The sequence below is a fragment of the Eleutherodactylus coqui genome, chromosome 12, assembly GCF_035609145.1.
Source record: "Eleutherodactylus coqui strain aEleCoq1 chromosome 12, aEleCoq1.hap1, whole genome shotgun sequence".
NCBI lineage: Eukaryota > Metazoa > Chordata > Amphibia > Anura > Eleutherodactylidae > Eleutherodactylus > Eleutherodactylus coqui.
The window spans coordinates 126179562-126202208 of NC_089848.1; the positions used below are offsets into that span (position 1 = coordinate 126179562).

At 44.2% G+C, this 22647-nt stretch overlaps 1 protein-coding gene across 1 annotated transcript in view; it reads left to right on the forward strand.

The window, feature by feature from the left end:
- MALRD1 (MAM and LDL receptor class A domain containing 1) overlaps nucleotides 1-22647 on the forward strand; it is a 460314-nt gene that overhangs the window by 100949 nt on the left and 336718 nt on the right. The window contains exons 9-12 of the mRNA XM_066584724.1: nucleotides 3060-3224; nucleotides 9594-9690; nucleotides 11390-11521; nucleotides 15786-15938. Of these exons, the coding sequence (XP_066440821.1) occupies nucleotides 3060-3224; nucleotides 9594-9690; nucleotides 11390-11521; nucleotides 15786-15938 (547 nt within the window). The remainder of the gene's footprint in view (nucleotides 1-3059; nucleotides 3225-9593; nucleotides 9691-11389; nucleotides 11522-15785; nucleotides 15939-22647) is intronic.

Here is a 22647-nt window from a genome sequence, read left to right on the forward strand (position 1 = left end):
ATCAATGCAGCGCTCGATGAACTAATTCCAGCCATTGCATTGGTTTATCGAGCGCTGCGTTGATTATCTGAGTAGTGCTCGAGAACCAATCAGAGTCATCGCTTCCTGGAGGCGGGATTTATGAATACTGTAACCAGGAAGCAATCTTCTGTGGGAGGCTGAGGACAGCAAGCAGCGCACAGGAGCTCCAGAGAGCAGTGGGAAGGACCTGAACTGAACCTGCTAGGTAATGTATTCCTTTTTTTTAATGCAATGCAGTTAGGGTTTATTTTTGGGGTAGGGCTTATTTTCGTGGAAATACAGTAATTTGCAAGTACCACAGAATAAAAATCTAAGTCATGGTTTTTAGATTGATTATGCTATATTGACTCCCATCACACGAGCTCTAGATGTTTTATCGTTTGTTTTTGCATCCTATTCTGGACTGCTCTGGTCTGAGGGATGAATTTGTGTCCTCCTGATGTGGATGTCCAAGGTGGATGCACGATTGTAGGCTTACATTGTTTTCGAGATGCAGAAGGACCTGTGGTGTTATGAAGGTCCCTTTTATTAGGGTACCATGTATATACCCGATGAATGTTGTTCACTAACATCTCTTCTATTTTGATACCGTGATCTTTGGGCACCGTCTGCTTTTTGATTGTGGCTAGTCAATGTTACAACATGATGCCCTAAGTCCAGGGCACACCGCTACCATAGCGCACTTGGGCTTGTACTGTAGTGTTGGTGGATCTCAGGTGGCTATGTCTATGGAGGGAGTAAATGGAACGGTGATTAAAGGGAACGGTTCTATGATTGGTAATCACTGCTGCAATCGTCTTCTGCTATTAACCATTATGAAGGGCAGGCCACGTTGGTGCTTCGTGAATTGGGGAGGCTCATCCCTATGCAAGAAAAAACTCTGATTACAATAAGAATGGAAAGTAGCTGCAGCGGGAAGGGAGGCGCAGATCCTCAGCGCTGAGAATAAATGTAACTGCTTTTATTGGAGAATGAATAATTTAAAATATTCATCCAGCAAGTCACCGAATTTTTGACAGAGCCGGGAAATCCCTACTGTTTATTTAAATTGCTCATTTCTGTTCTGCTCGTCCGAATTTAGATTCTCAGTAAGTATTCCAGGTTGATGGATTCTGTTTTCCTTTCATGCTGTGATCAATTGGGCTCTAGTTAAATATATAGAGCTGAGAATTGGTTTACAAAAAGCACTAAACATGCTTTTTCGGTTATTTGCAGGAATACAGATTAAGAGCTCATACACATAGGCGAGCTGCACTGTCCTACAGGCTCTATTGGGCTTTGTATGTACGGAGAGATTGCTCCAAGGGGGGGATAGCTCGGTACTGAGTCTGATGGAACAGGCAATCTTTTCTTGGTTGATTTGTATGAAATGGTAACAGTAGTATGGCTCGGCAAAACAGAGGCGGTGTACGGTGTGTATGAGGAGCGGAGGAGAGCGGTTCCGGGGTCGGTGAGTGGGATGTCTTCAAGTGCCGGGCCACTGGTGGGGACAGGGGCCTACCTGGTCTGTCCGGTTGCTCTCAGTCCTCCTTGAGCTCCGGTACTCCTTACATTGGGTCGTTTTTTGGTTGCCTCAGGACCAGAAGCGCAGAATCCGTTTGTGCAATACGCCCGAAACCTTCCTGGTCAACTAATCAGCGCTTCTCAGTTCTCTCTGTTTATTAGGTTAGGTTTTTGAGCCTTGTGGTTCCCCACGTCTCAATCCTCTTAGAGGAAACATCTTCAACACTTTTATGATCACTTCAGGCTTAGCCTTCTTCTCGTAACTCTTGCTTCCTGACTAACTGCGTCACTTCATTATAAAGGTAGGAACTGCCTTTTTATACAGAACCACTGATCAGTAAGTGACTTGGGAGCAGGCAGCAGACACCTCTCTCAAACACACACAGAGCAGCAAAACTTTTAGGCCATTTCCATACTGGGCAGTTTGCAGTGGATTGTCCATATGGACCCTCTGCATGTATGTACAGTACCGGTCAAAATTTTCAGAATTCCCAGTCATTGTTACAAGGCTTGTATAAAGAGTCGAACATTGACTTGTAGGAATGCTGCCTTACAATAGGTGGCACTGCAGAGGCATTGTTCCATCTCCTTTATTAGCATATTACCCAGAGGAGCATGAATGGCCTCATAAGTCTCCTCACTCACCTTCTCGGTGCTCTCCCTAAGGAGAAAAGATAGCATTCCTGAAAAAGGAACAAGAAACAGCTCATGGTGTCTGCAGCAGGTGGATTGCTAGGTGGCCCCCAGGGACAGGCCGAGAGCTGAGGACTGCCTGTTGCTGATATAATCAGGAACTTCTCCACTTTGTCTGACAAGATGGCTGTCAGCTTCTCATTACTCATATACCACAACATGAACAGTTTGACTTCAGAAAAGTCAAGTATAGTTTTTTTCCAAGAAGCTGCTGTCGAACTAAGAACACATCGAACTAAGCTGCTAAGAACACAAATTAACCCTTTCCAATCCACTGTCTGACTGGCTGTACAGCTCCGATCTTGAAAGACATCCGTCGGAGTTCTCTTACTGTATATTGCCAGCCTCTCTGCTGTTGGAGCCTTTCAAACGTGTCACCTCATGCAGTACTGGCTTTAGCCAGCAGGTAGCGCTGTTGTATAACAGCAGAAAAAGAGTAAGCCCCCTAGGAAAACCAGGATACAAATTTGGATTGAAAAGGGTTAAATGAAAACACGGGTATGATGCAACATGGAAGGGGAGTTTTTATAAGGAGGGGCTTCCCATGGGTTTCTGACTAAGGAAATTACTTAGATTTTTATATTGGTTACTAATAAAACATCCACAGTGCAGGAAGAAAAAGTTAGTGAACCCAGGAACGTAATAAGCTGCAGATCCCCTTTAGCAGCAATCTCCTTGAAACTTTCCCTGTGGAATTCCTTAGACTAGAGACTCCCGGTAACGCTACTGTGGATGACAGGAATGGGAAAAGCATCAAGAAAGGGTTCACTTTCTTCTCTGTGTGCACTATAACATGAGTGCATTACTGCATTATATAATATATTACTCTCATTATTTCTCAGCTACAGTTTTGGTACCAGATGTGGAAATTCTGTAAAATTTCAATATTCAAAAGAACTTTACATAACCAGGAATTGGTGACGCTGCACGAGATCACCGGCCCTACTGGCAACAACTGGATGAAGGCTGCTTTAACTATCAAGAGTGATTCCCTGGACTCTGCTCAGGTGAGGATTACCTGCACTGTATGATAACGTAGCCCAGGTAGGGCCACATCAGTTATATACATTTTTTTAATTAAAGGGCCACTCCGGCAAAACACATTTTTCCATCTTTGCCCCCCTAACCTGATTGTCTGGCACACTGTGGATGTCTCCTGTGTATATAACAGTCACTTCTATGCAGTTCAGCCTCCTGTCTGATGCTTATCAGGCACCATCTTGAGTGAGATTTTTGCTTTCACTTTCATATCAATCCCATGATGCACCAGCACAGCATTAGCTGAGATGCTAGAGACTGTTTTAAACTCTCTTCAAACACAACCATTACCCTCTGTACTCACCTTAATACGTTACAGCCTATAAGTAGATAGTCAGGAGGAGGAGCTGTGATCTCCTCTAGTATACCGTGTGACAGGAACTGTATGAGCACCATCAGTAACTGTGATAGGAGTGTCTACGTCTTTGTCCCTCGCTAGGTGGCTTCTGTGGTAGATCCATGTAACACCATCATACGGACTGGGAAAATGACCAGAAACTGAACACATAAGCCCAATTGTTTATAGGTGATGGAACACTCAGATCTATGGACTTCAATGGGGCCGTCCACTAAAATAGAGACTGCTGCGATTTTTCTGGGTCAGGTATGAGAAGGCCAAGCGAGGTCTGCGTTTATTCCAAATAAAGTTACGGAAGGTTTGGTGGAGTTTAGCGGAAAAATGGAAAGAAATTTCATTTTGGGACTGTCCGTACGGTGTAGAGAATGTAAGGTAGGATGTAGGCAGAGATTACATTTTTCCTGCCCAACCACGAAAGACACCGGACACTTAGCTGTTGCAACTGCGTTTGGACTTTTTTAAGAAGAGCGGTGTAGTTAGCTTTAAATAATGGAGAAGGGTCAGAGGTTAATGTGGTACCTCGATACTTTATACTTGAGGTGGGCCACATAAAGGGCTGTTGTTGTTTAAGTAAGGATATTATGTTGGTTGGGGCTGAGATATTTAAGGCTTCAGATTTGTTAGAATTTTCCTTGAAATTTGAGAGTTTTCCAAATAGTTCAAAGAGTTGAAGGATTTCAAGGAACACTTGTTTAGGGTTAGATATTAGAACGAGGCGATCGTCTGTGAACGCAGCTGTGGTATGGGTGCAGTTACCAATTTTAGACCTAGGCATGTATGCGCTTTAAAGTGGTTGTCTGCCCATTTTTTGACTGATGACCTATCCTCTGAACAGTATCAAAAAAGAGGGCTTACCAGCAGCACATAACCATACCCAAATTAGGTGGGACTGTAGGTATACAACGGCCACCAGGAAACTTGAAAGACTATTCCCAGAGTAAGTCCAAAAGAAACGTAGCTGTTTGTCTTTGGCATGGAAGAATGAAGCTGTGTACTATTCTGCACCCGTGTAGGATGCCACTCCTCTTCTCTTGGACTATCCTCTGAACAGGTCATCAGTAGGTCATCATCTGATTGGCTGGCGTGCTATCCAGTATGGTGAGCCGGACATTGTGACAAGGGAGGAAGTGCCGATTCCGGGACGCTGCTAATCTACTTCCTGCTCCTCTGCTGGTCAGTGATGTCACATCCAGTGTCAACCAGTTAGTGCCATAGCAGCATGGCTCTTCCATTGATTTCAATAGGAGTGAAGCTGGCACCAGCATGTCCTTTGCTGTCCGCATATGACAACGTCCAGCCCGCCGCACTGGACAGCGGACTGGCTGAGCAGCTGATGGACATCAGTTCTGAGAAGCAGATCCTCGTCCATCAACTACTGATGACATATATAGAGAAGAAGTCATCACTGAAAAAATGGAAAGGCAACCCCTTTAACCATGTACAATGAAGCCTAACAATAGGGCTAACCCTTTACACCAGAGCGGCTGCACTGGGGTGACGAACATTTACCATGCAAGTGCTGGATACTTTATTTCATCCCATTCCCTAGCCGGATCCAGTTGACCGCAGCAGTATATTTGCTCCCTGTTCTATCTCAGTGAGTCACCAAACTTTTCTTATATAAGTAGAAATCTCCTAAGCGCTTGTTCCGTGATTTAGATATCTGTCCATATGGCTGCCAGAACATTACAGAAGAGTGCGATTAAATAAACTTTATTTCTAGACTTTTTTTCTTTCGGGATTGTGCTTTAGCGTTTAGTGCTTCTGCATTATGCAAGCCAAATATTACATCATGTCAGGATTGATGGATGATTCTGATATACTCTCAACAGATTGTTTAGTGTGCATTAGCTACTTAAATTAATGTATGCCATATTGTGTAAAAAAATAAATAAAAATCTAAAATTGTTCTCCGAGTAGAAAGATGAGGACCATATGTACGACTCGGATCGGGAATTACACTTCAGTTCTGCCTTAAAAAGGTGCCGTATTTAAAGGGGAAGCAAAGTAGGTAAATATGGGACTTATAACTCATGAGCTGATAATAGAAAATAATACAACTGGAGCCGGTGTGAGGGGTGATATCAGGTATACCGCATGTAGCAGGGGGTTAGGGGTCGGCAGCGAGGAGAACAACGTGCAGTACAACATTTTAAAAATGTTTTTGCGGTTTTCCAGAAAGTCATAAAGTGAGATGAACCGGTCCGGGGAAATGTGAGATTTTATAAAAAGTTTCTAGAATCTTTCCATTACAAACTGACATTTCTTACTGTAGACCCAATCTGGTCTTAGGTTGTTAGGGCCTCCTTCACACGAGTCTGATGTATTCATTCTCACCAGAGGAGGACGTGATTGCACTCCAAATAGGGCCCGATCCCATCCTCTGGTGAGCAGATCCACGCTCCTTACTCCTTGCCCCATGCCATGTTTGAACAGGTGGGGCATTCTAATAAGAAGGTGGGCCAGATAATTTAATGGGTGGGCCAGCCTACTTATTGGGCGGACCAGCCTAATTAGTCCTCAGTAGAGATGAGCGAACGTGCTCGGCCCCGCCCCTTTTTCGCACGAATACCGCGATTTTCGAGTACTTCCGTACTCGGGCGAAAAAATTCGGGGGGCGCCGTGGCGGCGCGGGGGGTTGCAGCGGAGAGTGGGGGGGAGAGGGAGAGAGAGAGGGCTCCCCCCTGTTCCCCGCTGCTACCCCCCGCACCGCCGCGCCTCTCCCCGCCCCCCGGCACCCCCTGAATCTTTACGCGCGAGTACTAAAGTACTCGAAAATGGCGGTACTCGGGTGCGTAAGTACTCATTACGAGTACGTTCGCTCATCTCTAGTCCTCAGTTTATCGAGTAAATCGTGCAAATTCGTTTGGGATGAGGGTGCATTTGAGCACATCGTAGACTCCCATGTCATGGAGCTTCGGGGTGCAAATGTGGCCCGAAATAGAGCATGCCACGTATATTCATTGGCGGCGAAAATTTGCACAGAAAATCGGCCAATGTGGGTGCGCCCAGGGAAACGCATGGGTTTTAATGATTGCAGTTTTCGTGGCCGCACGAGAAGATGTGCAATAGCGCTGCTGTGACGGAGGCCTGAGGGTGGGTTTACGCATGACAATTGGCGCCTGAATAGTTGCCTGACATTGTACGCTTCAGTGACTGACGACTGTTGTTTGGGTGTTTTTGTACAGAGATTGTTGCGCACTTGTTCAATTTTGCTAGGCACATTGTTGGGGGCATTTATACGGGCCACAATATTGGTCATGGACTAGTTGGAGAGCGAGATGTTCTTTGGCAGGCCTGAATTTGAAATGTTGACTCCTTCCCAATGCGCGCTCATTAGTTGCCGAGTCACCTGATCGCACATAAATATTTATGAGCGGTCCCCGAGTGAACACTGGCTGCTGCGGTCGCTGGTTGGACCAAAATCAGCCAGAGATGGCAGCAGCGGGTGTTCTTTTCAAAGACCACAGGGACTGTTGCATGCATTTATATGTTTTTGGGACCCAATGAGTGTTAAGGGGAACCTGCCACCATTTTTTTCACAGTGAAACAGTTCTGTATTCGCAGTCTTTTCCAAACTGTTTTTGTTATCGATGGCAATAAAAGAATACCTGTATAATAAGGTAAAGGTAAAGTCCCCCGGTACGAGCATCGAGTCATTACTGACTCCTAGGGGGACGTTGTATTGTGATGTTTTTGCAGTGTGGTTTGCCATTGCCTTCCCCAGTCATCTTTTACCCCCCAGCAAGCTGGGTGCTCATTTTACCAACCTTGGAAGAATGGAAGACTGAGTCAACCTTGAGCCGGCTACCTGAACCAAGCAGGGATTGAACCTACTACAACCTTCAGGTCGTGAGCGAGAGCTTAGGACTGCAATTCTGCTGCCTTAACTTTCTGCACCACACGAGGCTCTTACTTGTGTAATAGATGCGGTCTGGTGAGTGGGCTGGACTGGCTCCAAATAGCTGCATTTCTTTCTGCAGCCCCCTGTAGTGTGGATGATGTAGTTGGTGGTACCCATGCACAGCTCGGAAATCTCACGCCTGCGCTGTGTCGTCGGCTCCCAGCATATGTGCAGATAAGCTATCCCATTTGTGGGCAGATTCAAGTAGCTTATCTCTGCATGTGCCGGGAGCCGATGGAACAGCCCAACCGTGAGATTTCTGAACTATGTGTGGATGACGCCAACTACATCACAGTGGGCATTTACATATGGTAGCTACATACAGAGTTTTTCAAACATCTATTATATAGGTATTCTTTTATCAGCATTGATAACAGAAGCAGTTTGTAAAAGACTACAAATACACTATTTTAGTGCTGCCATTGTTTTGTTGTGCAAACAATTAGTGACAAGTTCCCTTTAAGTAGGAGGTCAAAAAGGCCAAGAAGATGTCAGAGCCTGTCAGTGTGTGGTGGGAGGCAGATGCCGAACAAACACACTCCTCCCTGCAGAGTTGTTGGCTAGTTGATGAAAGACGATTACCTGTTTACACCAGACGGCAATCAACCAGCGACTAATCTTAGGTGCTCTGAAATGAAGCGCCTAGTGAACAAATTCCCACTCAGCACCCGATTGGCGGCCGCGTTGACAAGGAAAAACGGTTGCTGAGTTGAGTGACTATTCGGCCGATAGTTATCCCATGTAAAGCCATACTAATTTGAAAACTGTGGCTAGGGAAGTCAAAAAATGGCACCGCTTTGGTTCAGGACCCGTGTCTGGTATTGCCTCAGGGTAATCCATTTGAATGGAGTTTAGCTGCAATATCAGACACACATGATTTACAAGATTGGCGCTGTTCCTGAAGAAAACCATGTGAAAAAGTGTAATTTTTCTTAAAATTGTCAAATTTGTTGAAAATTAGTTTGGAAACTTTAGAGTGAAGTTGTATATGGTACTGGCACTGTAATAGAAGACATGACAAGACATATTTGTGATGGCACGTAAACCAGCAGTCTGGGCAGGTGCGTTATGTGATAAAAGGAGTCTGGTTTCCAAGTGTTGATGATGTAGTGCAGAAGTAAGCATGGTGGCGCTATCTGTTGGTGTCACACAGACAATTGAATTTGTGTATTTTCGCGGTGTCTGCTGAGCAGAAGAGTACCAGTGGGTGAGAGGAAATGAAGCCAACATGGTTGACAATTGCCCTTGAGTGTCACCCAAATCCGGCAGGAGTGTTGGATCCCCGGGAAGTAGAGGCAGATGAGAGAGTGAATGACAAGTGAACCAACAGGAATAATCGCCAAGCCATTGTTAAGCCAGTAAGCCCAGTCCTCTGCTCCCGATAGACTTTACATACTTCAGTGCAGCTGCTTGGGCTTGTCTTCAGCTAAACAACTCTTCTAGCAACATATGGCACTACTTATTTTCTTCTGTACTGCCTTGTTTGACCTCAAGAGACACCAGACATTACTGATACAATTAAAGATATACTGCCTCCAAGTGATTCGCACTGATGTTGTGGCGATGGTTGGTCCAGAACCCTTGGTCCAGCTAGTGAGCCTGCCCTCTGCTTACACATATAGTGTTTCCACTAAGTAACCCTCACAGCCATGGTTTTCACCAAGATGACTACATAAGGGGTCATCCATTTGTGTACAGTAGTAGTGTGAGTAAAAGTGTAGGAGGTTCGAGGCTCTTCATCCTGACCTTTAGCTGCACTAAGAACAGGAGCATCCTCCTTGCTGACACTTCGTCTGCACCATAATCAACCATAATCAACCCCCCAGAAGTTTGATGGTAGTCTGTCTTCAGATTTCCGTTTGACCTTCCGTTTGCAGTGACAGCGCCATCAGTGTTCACGGCAAGTTAGATCCCATCATATAATGTATCCAGAACAGCATCATGGTTTCCCTTATGAACGAAAGCCATAACCCCAATGTGAATGTTGCCCTGTTTAATTTATGACATCATTGTCTTCGACTCTTGTGGTATGTACCATGAATTATCATCTAATATTCATGTCTTTTTGCTTTCCAGATCATTTTGGAGGCCACACTTTTCTCACCCCAGGCCTTCGTTGCTATTGATGACATCGGTTTGTCCCTGAATTGCATCACCAATAACTCACTTTCAGGTAAAATAAGGACATTATGTAACCGGTTATTTTCTCCCTGATGTTCACAACCTGATTGAATTTACAAGTTATGGAGGAACACAGGAACGTTCAGAAACAGCTTGCTGAAAAAAATTAAAGGGCCACTCGTGATTTTTTTATTCATTCATCATGTAACTATCCCCCAGTATATATGTTGGCTAGGCTTACCTCTGTTAGTTATTCCTTTTTATCCGAAACTCCTGGCCTCTTTCTCCTCAGATGGTCACGTGATCTCAATTCTGAACAGCTCAGATCTGCTTGGGGTTATGTGTTCAGTTTATAGTCAATTCCTCAGTCTGTGTGATGTTGTTACATGAATCTACCATAGAAACTGCCTAGAGGAAGACACCATTACTGATGATGATCACACAGTGATATTAGAGGAGATCACAGCTCATCCTCCTGACTGTATATTTATGGTTTGTAGCTTATTTAGATGAATATATAATACAGATAGCAATGGAAGTGTTGCAGAAATGGTACAGGCTGTAGCTGATCATGTAATGCTGTGCTGATGTATCATGGTATGATGTGAAAGTAAAAGTAACATCAATATGGTGCCTAATAAGCATCAGTCAGGAGACTGCACTGCACGGAAGAGACTGGACTACACAAAGGAGACCTCCAGAGTGTAACAGGCAATCAGGTGAGGGGGGCACATATGAAAAAATCTGTCTTTCGGGGCCTCATTTGTGTTTCCCTTCAGGTTGGCATTGCAAGGAGCATTAGTATTAATTACATATAAGTGATGTTGTACTATTTAAAGCAAGCTCAGAATATCAGATAAATGTAATGTCAATGATTTCAATACTGCTTTGTTATGTAAGATACAATGTTATATAATACCATGTATTAACAAGCACTCTTCAGCTGAACGATGATTTTAAGGTGAATTTACAATCCATCCTTCAGCTGAAGAGAGATAACAGGGACCGCATGCTGTGTTCTGCATAAGTAAGAGATTACATTGTATTCTGCCAACAGCCCATGCAAGAACAATGGAGCTGTGTGCAGAGCTCAGATCCCATGCTGTGCTCTGCAAACAGCAGAGGCCCTTTAACATGCAAATGAAGCTAATAAAGTGTTAATGGACATTAGAGTCCATTAACACTTTATGCAAAAGGATCACTAAAACTATCACTCTTTCAATCATTGTCTTCGCATGTAAATGGGCTTTTAGACTCTTACTTGACCTAAGAGTGTTATTCAGGGCTTTTATGGCTTTTACACAATGTTATACACCAGTTTTAGGGGCATTGGTAAACTTCCACTTTGGTTTGAGCAAATTCGGACCAAACCAAACTTTTTGCCAAAATTCGTCAGACTATCCAAACTGAACTTTTCAAAACTTCACTCCTCTGTAATCAATAACTGGGACCACCAGCTTTCATTATCTGCCTTCGACTGGACTAAATCATGGCAAACAAATGCCAGTAACTTTCTAAAGCTGGTAAGCAATAAGTAGGTAAATATCAGTCCGCCATGTGAATATGTAAAATGCTCAGTGCTGGCTGTGAGTTACTACTGTTACTTAAACAGAGCCAAGGTTAGCGCCGCTCCTCCAGTAACATGTATCATTGTCCGCTGCCGGTCTTCTAATGGTAGTGCAGACAGTGCCTGATAATCGTGCTGCTTATGTAATGATGGACTACAAGATATACTGTATTTCTTTCTGCAGGCAAATCAAAAGAGCCCCAATCCCTTCACTGTCCTCATCGCTTTTCATGCAGAGACGGTAACTGCATATCAAGGAAAAAGCGTTGTGATTTCACAAATGACTGCGCTAATGGGATTGATGAAAACTTATGCCGTAAGTCAGTTTGCTTAACTAATATTTATTGCACTTGGGATAATATTTGAGCTTATTACGGCAGCTATAAAACAGTCTACCTTGGTTTGCGCCACATTTATCATGTTCTTTTACAGACTTTCAAACAGTTTTTGATTTTCTAACAAAGGTGCATTACGTTGTGGGAAAGGGGCGTGGCCTATATGCAGAATAGCGCACCATTTTGCATATAGGCCATGCCCATTTCCACCACAAAGTCATGCCCCTTTGTTGGAAAATCAAAAACTGTTTGAAAATTTTGACACAATGATTGAAAATGCATTTTCAAACACATTCAAAAGCATTTTTCAATGCACCCCGTCATTACAATGGGTGAAAAGGTGTGCTACAAAAGCACTAAAATAACACAGTGTTATGAAACAATGCACTGGAACCCTAGTCTGCGAAGCCCCATTGAAATCAATGGAGGTGTTTTACAATGTTTGGCGCGGCATTTGAAAAGCCACAGTAAACACTGTCAAAAGTGTTGTGTGTGAGAGTGGCTTTAGTTATACCAGCTGTACATATAAAATTATATACAGGAGATCCCCAGGTTATACCAGCATGCTCCATATCACTATATACAGGATGTATAACTTATACCAGCTGTACATATATAATTATATACAGGGGATACCCAGGTTACACCAGCATGCTCCATATCAGTATATACAGGAGATGTATAACTTATACCAGCTGTACATATAAAATTATATACAGGAGATACACAGGTTACTCCAGCATAGTCCATATCACTATATACAGGATGTATAACTAATACCAGCTGTACATATAAAATTATATACAGTAGATCCCCAGGTTATACCAGCTTGCTCCATATCACTATATAAAGGAGATGAATAACTTATACCAGCTGTACATATATAATTATATACAGGAGATGCCCAGGTTATACCAGCATGCTCCATATCACTATATACAGGAGATGTATAACTTATACCAGCTGCACATATATAATTATATACAGGAGATCCCCAGGTTATACCAGCATGCTCCATATCACTATATACAGGAGATGTATAACTTATACCAGCTGTACATATATAATTATATACAGGAGATACCCAGGTTATACCAGCATGCTCCATATCACTATATACAGGAGATGTATAACTTATACCAGCTGTACATATATAATTATATACAGGAGATACCCAGGTAATACCAGAATGCTACATATTACTATATATAGTAGATGTACATCCACCTGTATATAGTGATATGGAGCTTGCTGAAGTAACTTGGGAAGCTCCTGTATATAATTATATATGTACAGCTGGTATAACTCATACCAGCTATACATATTTGAGTACATACAGAACTTACCACCATATGTACTCCTTCTCTGCTTTCCTCCTCTGCTTCCCTCTAGACATCGCCGGCCAACCCAATCAAATGGCCAGCAGTGTATTGGCAGACTGTAATTGGCTGCTGGCTCGCCCAGTAACTGTCCTCCCTTCCCTCAGTGCCCGCCAACTCCGGCTGGTAGTATTGAGATTGTATAAGGCAGGGACCCTTATGCCCCTGTTCGCTAAGGGGTTGGGTCATAATTGCAATTAATTTCTCCATATTCACACTATATACTGTAAATGGTGAAATATTCAAAGTCTTCACAAAGTTCCACAATTTTTAGATGCAGTTTTTCACAGATTGGTGACCTCTGACCATCTCTGCTTCCGAGAGACTCGGCCTCTCTAATGTGCTCTATTTATATAGTCATGTGACTTAGTAGAAAATGGAGCCCCCAGCTGTTTTTCATTAGTACCATTTACTTTTCCAGCATTTTCTTATCAAACTTTTGTGAGCTGTGTTGCTGTCAAAAATATCTAAATGAGTTAATTTGTGTTAGGGTGCCTACCCACTAGCCATATTTTTTCCTACGATGCGCTAGCCCGCCCCATTGAAAACATAGGGAGTACATCACGGACTTCTGTCACAGCTGTGGCAAAAGTCCAGGATACTATCCCATTGCTTTCAATGCGGTCGGCGCTGCTTTGGCCCCATTAAAAGCAGTGGGTTGCAGGCAACCCCTGAAAGCAATAATTTTCGGGGAAAGGCTTGAAATATAAGCCCTTCCCTGAAAATCATCCCTAGCTGGTGAAAAAAAAATTATATACTCACCTCTCCGCCGCTCAGGCGCGTCCTCCGGCTGGCTCTCCGACACTGCTGCAAAGCTCTTTCAGATCTGTAAATCCCCGCCTCCTGAAAGGGCTGTGCCGACCCCGCGGGGATGAAGGAAAACCCCTGCCACAGCTGTCACAGCAGAAGTCCGCAATAGACTCCCTATGTTTTCACTGGGGCTAGCGCTGCTGCTGCCAGCCCCATTAAAAGCATTTAGCGATATCGAGGTTTTCTTTGCACTGCGTGTCGTGTGTTTTCAGTCACTCTCGCAGCGCAAGAAAAAAAATTCTAGTGGGTAGGCACCATAAATGAAATGGAAAAATGTCTCCCCTCCCGTCTGATACATTGTCTCTGTTCTATTGTAAACACAATGTGGTCATATGAGATCTCCAGCTCATTGCATTCTTTCTTTCCTTACATTTATTTACATTTTACACAGCAGGCCAACTTTTTTGAACCGGGGTTGTATATTTATCCTAAACGATCAGGTAGGGGTTAAGTAACAATTTTGTTTGGACTGTCAAGATTAGCGTTGTGACCTCACTTCTGACCTGAGCTCCATAGAAATGATGAGGATCAGTTCATCTCCATTGTGTCAAATGTTGCAAACTAATGAGCCCCTATGGAGTGATGAGTGACTTGAATTCCCTGCACCCCACATTGTTTATTGTTTCACACTTCTGATCTGAGTCAGTCTCATTAATTCAATGTATTCCTCTTCTCTGGTAATCATCTGCATTAATACAGGAAACTACAATAAACAAAATACTGAGAAATAGAAGAAACTTTACCTTTTCATTTCGTTCTATGTGGTTGATTGCAGCATCAGAAAGAGAGAAGTTTCCAAAACGTATGCACCAAAATAGTCTGATTACAATAATGATGTCCTCATTATAAATTTACTTCTCTGTGGATTATTAGGAGTTTATTACTGGTATGAACACCATCTGAGTGTTCCTAGAGGGGACCCGTCACTCCTGACATGTCTGGTTAAGTAAATATTACCAAGTGAGCTTAAAACATACCTCACTTTTCAGGTGACTTTTCAGAATAAGCTGCAATCTGTATGTGTACTTGAGAAATACTATTTCTGATCCATTATATGACTAGTATCCTGTATTTAGCACCGGTTTCCCCCTCTACAGGCTATATCTCTGATTTTCAGTTTTCTCTGAGCTGGTGCGTAGCCTGCTGTTATGATGTCTCCATACACTGCAAACCAGGGAAGCAGGATCTCTTCTTCTCTATCTGGGAGCTGGTGGGTTTAGAGTGCTATTGTGATGCCTCCATACACTGAACACACAGGAGAGCAGGATCTCTTCCTACCTCTGAGCTGGTGGGTGTAGACTGCTGCTTTGATTTTTCCATACACTATACACATAGGAGAGCAGGATCTCTTATCTCTCTCTCTGAGCTGGTGGATGTAGACTGCTGCTATGATGCCTCTATACACATAGGAGAGCAGGATTTCTTCTCCATCTCTGAGCTGGTGGGTGTAGACTGCTGCTATGATGTCTCCATACACTGCACACATAGGAGAGCAGGATCTCTTCTCCATCTCTGAGCTGGTGGGTGTAGACTGCTGCTATGATGTCTCCATACACTGCACACATAGGAGAGCAGGATCTCTTCTCCATCTCTGAGCTGGTGGGTGTAGACTGCTGCTATGATGTCTCCATACACTGTACACATAGGCGAGCAGGATCTCTTCTCTATCTCTGTGCTGGTGAGTGTAGACTGCTGCTATGATGTCTCCATACTCTGCACACATAGGAGAACAGGATCTCTTCTCTCTCTCTGAGCTGGTGGGTGTAGACTGCTGCTATGATGTCTGCATACTGCACACACAGGAGAGCAGAATCTCTTCCTACCTCGTGTTATACGCCCCGTCGTCTTATATGCCAGAAAATACGGTAAGTCTTTTCTGTGAAGGGCCTTTTTCTATATAGTAAGGACTTTTTCTTCCACTGCGACTTTGGTTTAATGAATAAAAAACATTTTTGGTGATATAAGCCCTTTAAATGAAACAAAGGTCTGCCTGTTATCTGTTGCATTCCTATATCCACGTTCGCCTCATCGCTTTGCAATTGTTTTCTTTTTCCAGCTGCTAAATGTGACTTTGAATCAGATGATTGTGGTTGGCATGAGATGCGTTTCTTTGATTCCTTTGATTGGGTCAGGCACTCCAGGAGCAGCATAGAGCAGGAATATCTCTCCCAAGCCCCGCCTCTGGACCATACCACAAATTCAACAAAAGGTAAAATTCCTCCAATACCGCTGTGATTAAAAGCAAATCTTTTAAGCATTAAATCGTACCTGAGTTTTCAACAAGTTTTTTAAAATATGCCGGCTTCTCCTTACCCTCATATTTGCTGTTTGCACCCTGTTTCATGTCTGTTAGTTCTGATTTTCAGGTGGTCTTCCCCATTTTTCTGCTGCTCTGCTGTTTGCAATCTATTTTCAGGGAGGGGACATGTAGCAAGCCAAGCATTCTACCAGTAGTTCACTGTCCTGACTTCCCTGCCAGGTCGCCAGTTACTAACTCGCTTATCCTCTCGTGTTTTCTCAACATCATCTCGTACCTGCCACATCCCCCATGCCCCCGTGAGTAGTTGTCATAGGGGCCCCAGTACACTGCTTTGCTCGGGGGCTCATTATGCTGTTCAGACAGCACTGCTCTTGCCCATGTGACTTTTGAGGAGGGAGCAGAGGAGTCGGCACGTATATCAAACTGGGTAACAGAGTGTTCTTGGTACAGTCTCTCTTTTAGGTGTTCATTAGCATATCCTATCTTCGCACAGGAGACACTTTGACAAAAGATAAAGGTAACACTGGGATCCTTATGACAACGCAACATTATATTGTGTTAATAGGTCACATTTAGGTGACAGACTTCCTTTAACTTCATACAATTTCACTTACATAAAATGCACAAAGCCAGTGTTTATATCAGGTCGATAATGAAAAATATTATTTTATTATTTCCTTTTGACTCAAGACTCACAAAACCGAGAAGTCCAAATGAAGGCACATTATATCTAATTACTGCAGAAGTTGCTCTGCTGCTGTCAGAGTAAAGTTTGCCCTGATGATTTGGAGTTGTCACAATTGGTTTTAATCTTAAAGGGAAAGCACTTACTGAAGCGTGAATTTGGAGCACACATAAAACGCCTTTATTTTTGTCTATTAATTAAAAGCCAACTGGATAACTCCGATAATGCGGATGACGGATTTTCTAGACACCAATTTATTTATGTCGAGGTTCGTTCTGAATATTCCAGCTGCTTCTGAACTTTTTCTACAAGTGCACTGAGAGCTCGCTGATAAACAGATTCTGCAGAAGGGCGGAGGGTAAATCAATCTCCGCTTTTCCGATGTGTACGGGGGCTCGTATGTGTGGCCGATGATCCGCTGTACTCTATAATTCATGAGCAGCACCTGGATTTGCAATTACTTCCTTAATGACACACCCCCTCCCTTTGAATTTTTGTTTTTTTCCTCCTCACTTTCAAAAAATCATAACTCTTTTAAAATCATATTTTTTTCCGTTGACGTTGCTGTCTGAGGGCTTGTTGTTTTTTGCGGGACGAGTTGTCGTTTTCAATGGTACTGTCACGTCTGTGCGGCACACAAGCACCACGCTCAGCACGGATGCAGGGTGACATTCACAACCATGCACTGTAGAACAGTGCGCACCACCCCTGCTAACCTAGCAGGGGGATGAAGGGTCTCTGCCTAGAAGCGGAGTAATTGCCTCAATAGAGGCGGCCCCACGTTCTTCTTCCTGGGCCCTGATTGTTCCTATAGAGACTCCTGGAGAGATGAACCGAACAGTAAAGCAAAAGAGAAATGAAAACAGAAATACGACTGAAAAGTAAACCGCAGCAACTTATCTGGAAGTAGCAGTACACCCAGCACAGAGGAGCTCCAAACTCCAATATCCCTCTATAGAGCTGAATAAGCAGCATTGAGCAAAGAGAAGGGTGAGAATATAAAGCTACTCCACACCTGAGGACTGGCAGAGCAATTAGAGAACCACACCTCCAACCTTCTTCCAGGTATGACTAATCCAGCATGCATCCATGCAGAAAGGAGAGACAGCACTCAGTAGTCTCTGCACATGGTGCATTAATCCTTGTCCTGCATGACGAGGTGAGAGTTCTTGGCCTGCGTCGTAATATATCATATAATATACTGAACAACGTTTATAGATTTCTAAGTGGAGTGAAATGGCATAAGTGGCACATCTGTTTCAAATAAAACTATTACTTAACATATGTTTAGGAAAAAGTATTTCATATTTTAAATAATAGTATTAACTAAACATGAATACTCTTAGGGCGCCCACCCACTGGCGTTTGCATTTTCCGCGGGAAAAAAACGCAGCGTTTTCGCGGCTTTTCCATTAATTTCCATTGACTTTCATGGGTGCATTAGGAGAAAAATAAGGACACATATGCAACTGACAGTTCCTATGTTAAAAACGCAAACGCAACGCAAAAAAAACGCCAGTGGACAGGAACACATGTTATCTCTATGCCTGTGCAGGAAAAACGCAAAGCGCAGGTAAAAAAACGCCAGTGGGTGGGCGCCCTTAAAGTGACAGTATTCATCACTTGGCATTTCTACCCAAATATATATCTCCAGTGTATCTTCTTGTCCACAGTACTACTCTCCGTTACTTTCTGACAACTCTTGATCTGCGATATAACGGCAATATACATAACCATCATTATGACCATAGGCCTCCACCCTCAAATGCTCTTTAGGAACAGCATCCTTTCTCTTAGAACGCATCCATGCATCATAGCTGTCACTACAATCCGGAGGTTATCACGCATTAATACTGGCAGTTTACAAAACATGTCGCCCATTACTTTACTCTGTTCAAATCCAGCTATACTTTGGGTCATGTGCCTCCATGCACCATTCTATATAGTTCGTCATCATATGCTTCACTCACCGAAATTACACTTTATACATAACACCCACATAACATATCCTATTAGTCCTTGCAAGGCTTTGCTCTAATAAACGAAACTGGCACCATAATTCCCTTAACTATTTTGCAGTCCACCTCCACCCCAGCCAGGGGTGTTACCCCACACAATACTGGCAGTTGTGGTCCACTCGCACTTGTATGAGTCATCGTTCACTGATCGCTCTTGCTTTTGGCAGTGCTGTTTCTGTCATGCAGACCTTCTGTAGCATCTGGTGCAGAATCCCTCTCCTCCCATGTGCAGCGGGTCACTACACTATTGGATGTTTACAGGAAGAAAATAGTGAATTTGTTAAAAATTATGTTGAAAAGGTCAAACTTTTAAATTCTTAGTTTGTATCTGTTTTCTCTCAGAAAATAAATGTAACATCAACTGATCTTCCATGTGCTATTGGGGGAATAAACAAATGCAGGCTATCTATAAGCAGAGAGATGATGAGGGAACACTTAGCTAACTTGCATAAATTCCAGTCTCAAGGTCCAGATGCAATACATCCTAGGATACTGAAGGAGCAGCGGAGGTAATTGCTGAACCACCCGCCATAATCTTTGAAAAAAATCTTTGAACAAGTTATTAAGCAGCATGTATGCAAGTACTTGGATGAGAATTGAGTAATTAACCAGAGCCAGCATGAGCTTGTAACAAACAAGTTATGCCAAAAGAATCTAATTTCCTTTGTATGACAGAATCACCGACTGGGTTGATCAGTGAAATGCGGTGGATATAGTATATCTTGACTTTAGTAAAGCATTTGACAAAGTATCTCATGTCATACTTACTGAAAAAATGATCAAATATGAGATTGACAAGGCAACTGTTGGGTGAATTCACAACTGGCTGAGTGATCGTACTCAAAGAGTGGTCATAAATGGCTGCACATTCAAGGGGAGAGGATTCAAAAAGATCTAGACAAGCTAAACAATGGGCAGCAACTAACAGAATGGTATTTAACAAGGAGAAATGCAAATTAATACATCTGGGCAAGAAAAATGAAAAAGCACATACAGTATGGGAAGAATTTGGCTAAGCAGCAGCACATGTGAAAAAGATTTGGGTATACTAATAGATCACAGACTGAACATGAGTCAACAATGTGATGCAACAGCAAAAAAATCAAACACAATACTGGGATGTATTAAGAGGAGCATAGAGTCTAGATCATGTGAGGTCATTATCCCCCTCTACTCTTCCTTAGTCAGACCTCATCTGGAATACTGTGTTCAGTTCTGGGCACCCCACTTTAACAAAGACATAGACAAACTGGAGCAAGTTCAGAGAAGAGTTACCAGGATGGTGAGCGGTCTGCAAATCATGTCCTATGAGGAACAGTTAAAGGATCTCAGAATATTTAGCAGAAGAGAAGGCTGAGAGGAGACTTAATAGCGGTCTACAAATATCTGAAGGGCTGTCACAGTGCAGAGGGATCAGCCCTATTCTCATTTGCACAAGGAAAGACTAGAAGCAATGGGATAAAATTGAAAGGGAGGAGACACAGATTAGATATTAGTAAAAACTTTCTGACAGTGATCAATGAGTGGAACAGGTTACCATGGGAGGTGGGGAGTTCTCCTTCAATGGAAGAGTTCAAACAGAGGCTGGACAAATATCTTTCTGGGATGATTTAATGATCCTGCACTGAGCAGGGGGTTGGACCCAATGACCATGGAGGTCCCTTCCAGCTCTACCATTCTATGATTCTATGAGGTGAGCCTGCTCCATCCTGTAATGACAGCTGGCTGTGACTGACAGCCTCTTTCTGCAACTATATAATGTAGGTATAATTTTCATCATACTGACCTGCTTCAAATACCCCGAAGGATGTTTGGGGGTCCCATACGCGGTGGGATAATAGGGAGCTGTGCAGGTGTCATGGCAGCCGGGGTCCTTCTGAAAGGCCTCAGTCTGTAATAGCAGAATGCCTATCAAGCCATCCATGTGGGGTAGCTTGAAAGACTGCCTGCCCGGTAGCAGTATGATGTTGCAGCAGTGCTGAGATCGCTGCCGGAATGACTAAGTCAAGGGAGGTTTTAGACTTGGTTCTGTATCTTCTTGTTCAGTAGGCGGGACGTAATGTGGCCACATCTGTGGGTAATTAGCTGGGCATTTACCTGGGCTGGATACTGAGCTAAGGTGCTGTGAATTGCCAGTTGTTTGCTGTCTGAGCTGGTAGTAAGTAGTACCCGTGGATAGTGTGGTCTCCACTGTGTTGTGAACAGAGGACAGCTCCATGTACGCAGCTTCACCACCAGAAAAGTGTGGTGTTTCATTTGTGTTTCCTTTTGGGGTTTGCTACTGGGTTCATTGGTTGGCAGTGCCCGTAGGTGGGAGAGGGGTCAAGGCAAAGGGTGGTGTTTCCACTGCAACCAGACGAGACATTTCCTGCAAAATTGTCCTCGCCATAACCCTCAGCCAGGAAGGCTAAGTCGTCTGAAGGTTAGAGGGGAGACCCCTCTAGGTCCAATGATTGCTTGGATGTCGCCCCCCCAGACTGGTGCTTCCAGCTGAGATACTCGCTGAGGGTGGTATTGATCCAATTACGATCTTCTTGTATTGAGGAGCGTGGGTCAATCTTATTCATCAAGAGATGGTCAAGCGGTGTGGGTTAGAGGTAAAACCTCTGGATTCCCCATCCTCATCTCTGCTATTGATACCTCTCCATTGTCTCAGATGTTTCTGAGGTATTGTGTACCAAACCTTTGTTTAAAAATTGGATTATTTCACACCAAAGTCATCACTTTGTATGTAAAGGAATCTCTTACGGCACAAATCGTCTTGGGTTTGCCCTGCTTACAACTGCATAATCCCGTGCTAGATTAGGAGAAGGGAGACATTGTTAAGTGGAGCCCCTACTGTAATGATTGTTGTATTTCGGTAGAAGTGTCTTCTGTGCCAGCCGAGTTACCTGAAGATTGGTCTGTCTCTGCTGATGTGTTTTCACAAGAAGGGGTGTTACAATCCTTTCAGGCAGTCACTAGTTTTAGTAGTTTTAGTACAAATGGACTTGTCCAGGCCATTTGTAGAGCAGGTGGATGCCTCGAAGTGGGGGTAGGTGTGGTGCTATCCCAAGGTACTAATATATTACAAGATCTTCAGCCTCGTGCTTTTTTTCACGCAAGATTTCGCCGGCCGAGCATAATTATGACATTTGTGACAGAACTGTTGGCGATTAAGTGGGCATTGGAGGAGTGGCAACACTGTTTGGAAATAGCACAGCATAAGGTGACGGTTATGGATAACAAAAACTTAATCTACCTGGAGTCAGCCAACAGACTTAAAGGAGATGTCTCGAGGAAGCAGTGAATTTTTTTTTCTGCCCAGTCCCCCTAATTAAGCAAACATTACTAATTACCCCTGTAAATGACATTTCTAGCTGGTTTGTACTTACCGTTCCAGCGTTTCAGCAACTTATAAAAGTTTCCCCAAGATGGCCGCCGTCTCTTTTCCCTTCGCTCGCTGCAGCCCGACGTGCGCGCTCCCAAGACGCTACCAGCTGTGTCTCCATGGCAACCAGATGCCCCACAGCCGCCGACCGGACCCCTGGAGTGAACACGGCCGAGCAGTCACCCACCGCCAGGCAGAAGGTAACTGGCGCAGCGCGCCCCCCCCCCATCACAGCGGCAGCCCCCCCGGCCCAGCGACAGCCCCCCCGTCCCAGCGCTAGTTCCCCCGGCCTAGCGACAGCCCCCCCCCGGCCCAGCGACAGCCCCCCCGGCCTAGCGACAGCCCCCCCCGGCCCAGCGCTAGTTCCCCCGGCCTAGCGACAGCCCCCCCCCGGCCCAGCGACAGCCACCCTGGCCTAGCCACAGCCCCCCCCCGGCCTAGCGACAGCCCCCCCCGGCCTAGCGACAGCCCCCCCCCCCCGGCCTAGCGACAGCCCCCCCCCCCCCCGGGCCTAGCGACAGCCCCCCCCGGCCCAGCGCTAGTTCCCCCGGCCTAGCGACAGTTCCCCCGGCCTAGCGACAGCCC